This window comes from Mandrillus leucophaeus, unplaced genomic scaffold (genome assembly GCF_000951045.1).
Source record: "Mandrillus leucophaeus isolate KB7577 unplaced genomic scaffold, Mleu.le_1.0 Scaffold146, whole genome shotgun sequence".
NCBI lineage: Eukaryota > Metazoa > Chordata > Mammalia > Primates > Cercopithecidae > Mandrillus > Mandrillus leucophaeus.
In genome coordinates this window covers 1,965,017-1,974,804 of record NW_012101432.1, presented here as the reverse complement: position 1 = coordinate 1,974,804, position 9,788 = coordinate 1,965,017, and the positions used below count along the sequence as shown (strand labels likewise).

The window sequence follows — 9,788 nt, the reverse complement described above, 5'->3', positions numbered from 1 at the left end:
ATATAACACTATGTTTATTTACTAATTTTCGAAATAGTTAATTTATTAGCTTTTTTGCACTTTTTTGTAAGAGCTAAAGTTAATAGGATATTAACAACAATAACACTGTCACCTTTCGCTCATGCCTAGGGCTTTGGGAATGTTTTTACCTGGTGGCAATAAATACCAGATGCCTGCAAAATCCAGCTACGAATATATCTGGATTTTGATTCAAATTATTATCAACATTAAGCCCACTGTTAATATTCTATTAACTTTAATTCTTTCTTGAAGTAAAATTCCACACTACCACATCAAAAAATATTAGACAATAGCCACCTATGGTGGCTCATGTCTATAATCCCAGCACTTTGGGAGGTTGAGGTGGGGGGATTACTTGAACCCAAGAGGTCAAGGCTGCAGTGAGCCATATTCACACCACTGCACTCCAGCCTGGGTGACAGAGTAAGACCCCGTCTCAGCCTGGGCGACAGAGCGAGACCCCGTCTCGAAAAAAATTTTTTTTTTTTTGAGACAGAGTCTCGCTCTGTCGCCCAGGGTGGAGTGCAGTGGCGCGATTTCAGCTCACTGCAAGCTCCGCCTCCTGGGTTCACGCCATTCTCCTGCCTTAGCCTCCCGAGTAGCTGGGACTACAAGCACCCACCACCACGCCTGGCTAATTTTTTGTATTTTTCAGTAGAGACGGGGTTTCACCATGTTAGCCAGGATGGTCTCGATCTCCTGACCTCATGATCTGCCCACCTTGGCCTCCCAAAGTGCTGGGATTACAGATGTGAGCCACCATACCCAGCCAAAATTTTTTTTTTTAATAAAACAAAATTTCATTGAAATCTTTTAAAAATTCAAATTATTTTACAAGTTTTACATAATTTATCCCCAAACTTGCTTTTTGCCTTCTTTTACTTTCATGATATATATATGCTTGGCTAACTATATTTGCTTTTTGCTAACAATGCTGTGGGTCTTTTTATGCATTTGCATTTGCTCTTTCATCTCTGCTTGGATTATTTTAAATCATTAGGAATTAAGTTATCTTTAAAATTTAAGTATCTTTTTTCAAAAATACTTTTTAATAGAATAAAGTATGATTTGATCTTATTGCTCCTTGGAGATTTTTTTGTGTTTGATTTTGGTTTCTGCCAATGACATCTCACAGGTGGAAAACATCTGGACCACAGACATGTTCTACTTGAGTCTCCCATGATTGGCACACACAGTTGTATTTTTAAAATTTGTTGTCAACGTTTAAAAATTAGGAGATATCACATAAAAACCAGGATACCTTCTTTGAAAAAATCATAATATCTGACAATATTGACCTCACGCTTTTGCATGGCAAAGATCTGAGAAGCACCTTCTTCAGATGGGACAGTGCTCTGCAGGTCATTCTTCTCCACCCGTTGTGCCCCAGCCCTGCCCAAGCCCCTCTACTGAGGCTGCTGTCAGTTGTCACTTACCACTGTGCTTATGCAATTGTTTTCCTTGTGTCTAGCCCACTTCACTTATTTATGTTGCCTGCCCTGTGGGTGTCTGAATTCTGGTGATGGTCCAGAGAAGGTGGTAAGAATAATCAGAAACCCTTCCTAAGTCATAGGTCAGGGAACATGATTGAGAGGTAGGGAAGTAGGGGGCATGGGTATGAGAGAAAAAGGTTTTAGATAAAATCAACACATCATCTTTTTTTGCTACCTAAATGCCCCAGGGGACAAAGGTACACCCCCCCCCAAATATAGTAAAAGTTCAATAGGAAGAAGGCTTTCAAATCTATTTCTTTCCTATGAAATACATAAAGGTGGAAGAAAAATAGTACAAAACTCAGAGAAAGCTCAGCTCCCAGTACGGAGAGCATCATTTTTCAATGAAGCGTCCGTGATAAGCTGTGAAATTCAGATGAGAATTCAAACATTTTCAGCCACTCAGAATAGAGCAAAAATAGAGTCAGAGCAACCCAAGAACTAAACTCATTATACACATGTTCTGAAGAAAACCCTGCCGGGAGTTTCCGGGGCCTACAGAAATGGTGTGCCGACCATCTTCAACAATGGAGAGCGACTTTATGTTTATGATTCTTGTCTTTTCTTGCTACCATCTTCCACGGTGTCAGAATCATCCTTAGAAACAGTAATAGAGGCCAATCTCCCAGAATATTCTTCATACATTTCTTCATTCTTAGAAATTACCTTTTGCCTGTAAAAAGAAAGGAAAGATGTATCAATGTCAACTCAAAAGCTAGAAAGGGTATAGGATATTTGGGGTGCAGGGAGAGCAATGTGCCTTCGTTCCTTCACCACAGCAGTCTCTCACTCATTACTTCCAGTGGTTTTGAATTTAGTGAGGTATGGTGTTCAGGTGACTGAAGTCCTGTATGAGGAATTTTCTACTAAATCAATGCAATAAATAACTTTACTCTATTAAAGTATTGACCAAAATTTATTTTAATGATTTAAGATGCAGCTTCAGGTAACAGTACACCTTCTGATCCAAAGCTGATTTCCATAGGAACCAGAAGCAGCTGTATGTAATGGTAAGACCATCAAACTCCCAGGGGAGATGGATTTAAAAACCACCCTCAGTCATAGAACTGAGCAAACTCAGAAACTGGGAGATAAATTTCCTGTGTTGTTTTGCACAGAAACAAGGACACAGGTGAATGGGAGAAGCGTAGACACATCTCCACTCCACCTCAAGTGAACTATCTGGCTTTGTGTCGCTGGCCTACAGTGACACACCTCCCTCCTGAAAATGCCTGTGCCTTGACATAACTAGGGAGCACTTGGTCTATCTTCCTAACCCATTCCTCACTCAAACTCCTTCCCACTCCTAAAGAGAACTCAGCCATGTCTTTTTCAGCAGCAGCCGCACTTCAGATGAATGTTCTCTTCCATCAGGATCTGTATGGTGTACTTATACTTTTCTTCAGTTTCAGCACACTTGGTTTGAAGCATTTTCTCCAGATTTCCCACTATAGCTTTCTGAAAGACAAATATTTTAAAGCCATCTTCCCCAACCCAGAGCCATCCAGGGCAGAGCTATACGGCAGAGCTGGACAGAGACCTAGGTTCTTCCCCCAACCCCCATCCCCACTCTAGCAGGGACTCACCTCTTTTTGGAGTTCCACCTGGGTATAGTAGAGGTTTGCGTTAAGTGACTCTAGGATGAGGGCTTGTGCATGTAATTCTTCCTCCATGACCTGCATAAGAAGAATTTGTTGCAGGACATCATGCCGATGTCTATTTATTTAGTTTCTTCTCCAGGGCACCTGGACTGTAATGCAAGGGAGCAACTTGAGCTACTTTTGCATCACTCATGGCCACTCACACCCTGTCAGTCCTACCTCCTCCTTGTCTCACTCATGTATATCCTTCTCTTCAGCCTCACCAGAGCTCACATGAATGGTTACAATGGCAATCAGTTATTCATTCACTAAGCAAGTTTTTATTAAATACCTACTACTAATTGCAACTATACGACACTCTGGAAAAGGCAAAACTATACAGACAGAAAAAAGATTAGTGGTTTCTAGGGATTTGGAGGGCAAGGGAGGGATGAATAGGTGGGGGAGAGGGCACTTTTAGAGCAGTGAAACTATTCTGTATGACACTATAATGGTGGCTACATGACATGATATATTAGGCAAAACCCACAGAATGTACAACACAAAGAGCCCTAATGTAAACTACGGACTTTAGTTAATAAGAATGCATCCACAGTGCTCATCAACTGCAACTAATGTGGCACCCCAATGTAAGATACTACTAATAAAGGAAACTAGTGGTGGGGTGGGGTGGGGTAGTATATGGGAACTCTCTGTACTTTCTGCTCAATTTTTCTGTAAACCTAAAACTGCTCTAAAAAGCAGCTTCTTGAAACAAACACACAAACAAACTTCCACTAAAGAATGAATAGAAGCCTGTGGAAAGGTCCTTAGAATGCAAAATGCTCATTGTGTTTGAGGACCCAAAGGAACACCAATATGGGTGGAATAGAGACAGTAAGGATAGAGGGCCATGGTGAGGAAATACAGGGGAGCCTGGTGGCACCTGAGAGGACAAGGTAACCTAAGAACAATGGGGACCCATTGAAGGGTGTTAAGCAGAGAAGTGAATGCACGTATCTCACTTGCTTATATTATGCTCCAGGGGATGGACTGCAGGGGCAAGAGGGAAAGCAACGGAACTAAGGAGGAGAATACTACGGTCATGTAGCTGAGAAATAACGGACTAGGGTAAGGTGACAACAGAGTTGGAGGGACGTGGATGAATGTGGAATATGTTATAGAGGATTGGCTGAGGCTGCTGGGTTGAATTTGGGAGAGTGAAAGGAAAGAAGAAATCAAGGATGACTTCAGGTCTAGGCTTAGAACAGCTGAGGGAGTTGACAATTTGGGGGCTAAATCTCTGGTGGATAATTGAGAGTGTGGAGCTGGGTATGTTAATTTTGAGGTGCCTGTATATCACCTATGCTGAAATGTCAAATGGGCAGTTGGATGTACAAGCCTGGAGCTCAGGAGAGAGGCAAAGCTGGAGGTATCAACCCAAGTTATCAGCACAGAGATGGCTTTTACATCTGTGTGAACAGATGAGCTCTCCAAAGGAAAAACGGAAGATAAAGAAGAGAAGGGGGCCTGGGAACCAGCCTCAAAATACTCCAGGACTTAGAAATTAGGTGGGAGAACAATGGGGTGCCATTGAAGGGTTTTAAGCAGAGTTCTAGTTCTAGTAAAGAAGATTGAGAAGGTGTGACCAATGAGGTGAAGGAAACGCCAGAAGCCCATGAAAGTTAAGAGAGGTGAATGTTGCAAGGAGAGAGTGATCAATTGAACCTGATACTGCTCATGTCAAGTGAGGTGAAGCATTCTTTGGATTTGGAAACTCAGAAGTTACTTGTGATTTTAACAAGAGCAGTTTCCATGGCTGGGATGGGAGCAGAAGTCAGGTTGAGGTGTAAATGGGAGATGACCCTTCTAACAGGTTCTGCCTCCTGTCATTCTGATTCTTCAGATTCTCCTTCACATTGCTGCCACAGTTGTTTCCCCAAATAATACTCTCCTCCTCAAAAATCTCCAGTGGCATCCCATTTAGAGAAAAGCAAGTGTTGGGGCAGGGAGTGGAGCCCTTAAATAGGGTGGCATCTGAGATGGTGGCATTTGAATAAAGACCAGGAGGAGGAAAGGAAGGAAGTCATGTGGATATCTGGGAAAGAGCTTTTCAGGAAGACAGAATATCAAAGCCCCCAAGGTAGGAGCATCCTGGCCTGTTAAGGAAACAGCAAGGAGGCAAGTGCCTCTGGGGTGGAGTGATGGAGGGAAGAAATAGAAAGAGATGTGGTTAGAGGAAGGAACCACCAGCAAGGAGCAGGTAGAACAATCCCCAGAGCCAACACCGGGCTGGGAATAGTTCATGGTCCCACCAGGCAGAGTAGAAAATCCTTCTCATACAGAGGGTGTGGTGTCGAGTACTCAGAGGGTATTACCTCAACAGTGGGGGAAAATTAGTTCCACACTAAACACTGCTTTAGTTCTGCCCAACAAAGCTTAAAAAGCAAGGCTCAAAAGGATCAAACTGTTTCCAAGCAACTTAACTACATCCCAGGGCAAAGCTCAAGATTATCTAAAGGAATATAAAAATATTCAGCACCCAACAAGGTAAACACCACAATGGCTGACATCCAAGCCAAACTTAACCAGGCATGCAAACAAGGAAGTATGACCATTAATGAGGAGAAAAATCAATGAAGAGAAACAGACTCAGACATGATATAAATGACAGAATTAGTAGACAAGCTCATTAAAATAGTTATTATAATACACTGGGTATATCTTCCTCCAAAACCCATTTCTTGAACTTGTAGGACACCATAGTCTGTTTACCTTTCAATGATGCTGAAGCCCTGCCTGGGCTCTAAGATAGAATTCATTTATAATGCCTTTATAATGACTAATATTTTCTCAAACATGTCCATTCTGGATCCAAGTCAAATTCTCAGTGATGGAAGAATCACACATCACCTTGTGGATTTGAACAGTTCCTCTTCAGTTGTCTCCCACAGACTGCCATAAATTTGTCCCAGAATAGAGTCTCTGAGGAAGTCATCGTGTGTGAGGTACACTCAGAGTTTAAGGAGGGGCTTGGTGACAGAGTTCCAAAGGAGACAGTTTTATACTTTTCAGAGCTCAAAGGGAAGAACTGGGTGTTTTATAACTGAAAGATCATTTGTGGTTTGAACCTTGCTAGAAATGAAAGTCATTCAACATTGAAGATCACATAGTATATTGCTGATCTATTTGTTCAAATCAGACTTTAAAAAGGCGCACTGGCTTTATTTTACAGATAATTTCAAAAATTCTTTTTAACTTACTGAATCCAGTAAACTCAGCTTTAGGTCTTCCATTTCTTATTGGTTTTGGAGAAATTACCGTCAATTCCATTATACTGACAGCCTGTTATTTTACTGGTGTATTTGTAACATACCAAGTCCACAGGAAAGGAAGAAAAAGCTTACCTCTTTGGTTTTTCTCAGCTCTTCTAATTGCAAGGTATCACTTTGATGTTGTTTCAAGAGCTCCTAAAAGCAATTTTATTAGGAAAAGGTTAGTACTGTGGTTCTGGCACATCTTCTAGGGAGTTAAGAAAGCCAGGCTAGGATTCAGGAATATAATATTCACCAAAGCTTAGACACTACTATAATGAAGCACACATTATAAACTAATGACATGACATGTTGAAGTTAATGAAAATCTTACTTAAAGTTCAACCTTATCACACTGACAAATACTAAAGAAATTATATTTTCATCAAAAGCTTTTGTTAAGTCAGTGTATAGATTCGATACTCTTAAGAATTCATCTCTCCACAGATTGATCTTTATATTCAATGAAATCCCAGTCAAAATATCAGCAAGTTTCCTTGATAAGCTAATTCTAAATTGACAAGCTAGTTCTAACATTTATGTAAGAATACAAAGAATGCAGAAAGGCAAAATAATCTTGAAAAACAATAGCAAAACTAGATAACCTTTGCTACCCAATTTCAAACTTCAGTAGTCAAGACAATGTGTTGTTAACCTAAGTACAGAAAAATACTCTAACAGAATGGAGAGTCCTATATCCCCAAATACAACAAAGACACTATTAGTCTGATCTCACATTTCTATGAAGAACTACCTGAGAGACTGGGTAATTTAAAAAGAAAAGTGGTTTAGGGCAGAGGTTCCAAGATGGCCAAACAGGAACAGCTCCAGTCTACAGCTCCCAGCGTGAGTGATGCAGAAGACGGGGGATTTCTGCATTTCCAACTGAGGTACCGGGTTCATCTCACTGGGGCTTGTTGGACAGTGGGTGCAGGACAGTGGGTGCAGCCCACGGACTGGGAGCCAAAGCAGCGCCAGGCATCACCTCACCTGGGAAGCGCAAGGGGTCAGGGAATTCCCTTTCCTAGCCAAGGGAAGCTGTGACAGACAGCACCTGGAAAATAGGGTCACTCCTACCCTAATACTGCACTTTTCCAATGGTCTTAGCAACAGCACACCAGGAGATTATATCCCGCATCTGGCTGGGAGGGTCCCATGCCCACGGAGCCTTGCTCACTGCTAGCACAGTGGTCTGAGATTGAGCTGCAAGGTGGCAGCGAGACTGGGGGAGGGGTGCCCACCATTGCTGAGGCTTGTGTAGGTAAACAAAGCAGTTGGTAAGCTTGAACTAGGTGGAGCCCACCGGAGCTCAAGGAGGCCTGCCTGCCTCTGTAGACTCTACCTCTGGGGGCAGGGCATAGCTGAACAAAAGGCAGTAGAAACTTCTGCACACTTAAATGTCCCTGTCTGACAGCGTTGAAGAGAGTAGTGGTTCTCTCAGCATGGAATTTTGAGATCTGAGAATGGACAGACTGCCTCCTCAAGTGGGTCCCTGACCCCCGAGTAGCCTAACTGGGAGGCACCTCCCAGTAGGGGCTGACTGAGATCTCATACATCTGGCTGCCCCTCTGAGATGAAGCTTCTAGAGGAACCATCAGGCAGCAACATTTGCCATTCTGCAATATTTGTGGTTCTACAGCCTCTGCTGGTGATACCCAGGCAAACAGGGTCTGCAGTGGACCTCCAGCAAACTCCAAGAGACCTTCAGCAGAGGGTCCTGACTGTTAGAAGGAAAACTAACAAACAGAAAGGACATCCACACCAAAACCTTATCTGTACATCACCATCATCAAAGACCAAAGGTAGATAAAACCACAAAGACGGGGAGAAACCAGAGAAGAAAAGCTGAAAATTCTAAAAATCAGAGCACCTCTTCTCCTCCAAAGGAATGCAGCTCCTTGCCAGCAACAGAACAAAGCTGGAAGGAGAATGACTTTGACGAGTTGAGAGAAGAAGGCTTCAGATGATCAGTAATAACAAACTTCTATGAGCTAAAGGAGGATGTTCAAACCCATCGCAAACAAGCTAAAAACCTTGAAAAAAGATTGAAAGAATAGCTAACTAGTATAAACAGTGGAGAGAAGACCTTAAATGACCTGATGGAGATGAAAACCATGGCATGAGAACTACATGATGCATGCACAAGCTTCAGTAGCTGATTTGATCAACTGGAAGAAAGGGTATCAGTGATTGAAGATCAAATGAATGAAAGGAAGTGAGAAGAGAAGTTTAGAGAGAAAAGAGTAAAAAGAAATGAACAAAGCCTCCAAGAAATATGGGACCAGGTGAAAAGACCAAATCTGCGTCTGATTGGTGTATCTGAAAGTGATGGGGAGAATGGAACCAAGATGGAAAACACGCTTCAGGATATTATCCAGGAGAACTTTCCCAACCTAGCAAGGCAGGCCAACATTCAAATTCAGGAAATACAGAGTACACCACAAAGATACTCCTCGAGAAGAGCAGCTCTAAGACACAAAATTGTCAGATTCACCAAAGTTGAAATGAGGGAAAAAATGTTAAGGGCAGCCAGAGAGAAAGGTCGGGTTACCCACAAAGGGAAGCCCATCAGACTAATGACGGATCTCTCAGCAGAAACCCTGCAAGCCAGAAGAGAGTGGGTGCCAATATTCAACATTCTTAAAGAAAAGAATTTTCAACCCAGAATTTCATATCCAGCCAAACTAAGCTTTATAAGTAAAGGAGAAATAAAATTGCTTATAGACAAGCAAATGCTGAGAGATTTTGTCACCACCAAGCCTGCCTTATAAGAGCTCCTGAAGGAACCACTAAACATGGAAAGGAACAACTGGTACCAGCCACTGCAAAAACATGCCAAATTGTAAAGACCATTGATGCTAGGAAGAAACTGCATCAACTAACGAGCAAAATAAGCAGCTAACATCATAACGACAGGATCAAATTCATACATAACAATATTAACCTTAAATGTAAATGGGCTAAATGCTCCAATTAAAAGACACAGACTGGCAAATTGGATAGAGTCAAGACCCCTCAGTGTGCTGCTTTCAAGAGACCCATCTCACGTGCAGAGACACAGGTAGGCTCAAAATAAAGGGATGGAGGAAGATCTACCAAGCAAATGGAAAACAAAAAAAGGCAGGGGTTGCAATCCTAGTCTCTGATAAAACAGACTTTAAACCAACAAAGATCAAAAGAGACAAAGAAGGCCATTACTTAATGGTAAAGGGATCAATTCAACAAGAAGAGCTAACTATCCTAAATATATATGCACCCAACACAGGAGCACCCAGATTCATAAAGCAAGTCCTTAGAGACCTACAAAGAGACTTAGACTCCCACACAATAATAATGGGAGACTTTAACACCCCACTGTCAACATTAGACAGATCAATGAG

At 42.0% G+C, this 9,788-nt stretch overlaps 1 protein-coding gene across 1 annotated transcript in view; it reads right to left on the bottom strand.

The window, feature by feature from the left end:
• Window positions 1–1,753: 1,753 nt before the first annotated feature.
• ALS2CR12 (amyotrophic lateral sclerosis 2 (juvenile) chromosome region, candidate 12) overlaps window positions 1,754–9,788 on the bottom strand; it is a 63,169-nt gene continuing 55,134 nt past the window's right edge. Inside the window, exons 12-15 of the mRNA XM_011974499.1 lie at window positions 6,502–6,564; window positions 3,101–3,190; window positions 2,863–2,972; window positions 1,754–2,187 (exon numbers count right to left, since the gene is read on the bottom strand). Of these exons, the coding sequence (XP_011829889.1) occupies window positions 2,061–2,187; window positions 2,863–2,972; window positions 3,101–3,190; window positions 6,502–6,564 (390 nt within the window). The 3' untranslated portion in view covers window positions 1,754–2,060. The remainder of the gene's footprint in view (window positions 2,188–2,862; window positions 2,973–3,100; window positions 3,191–6,501; window positions 6,565–9,788) is intronic.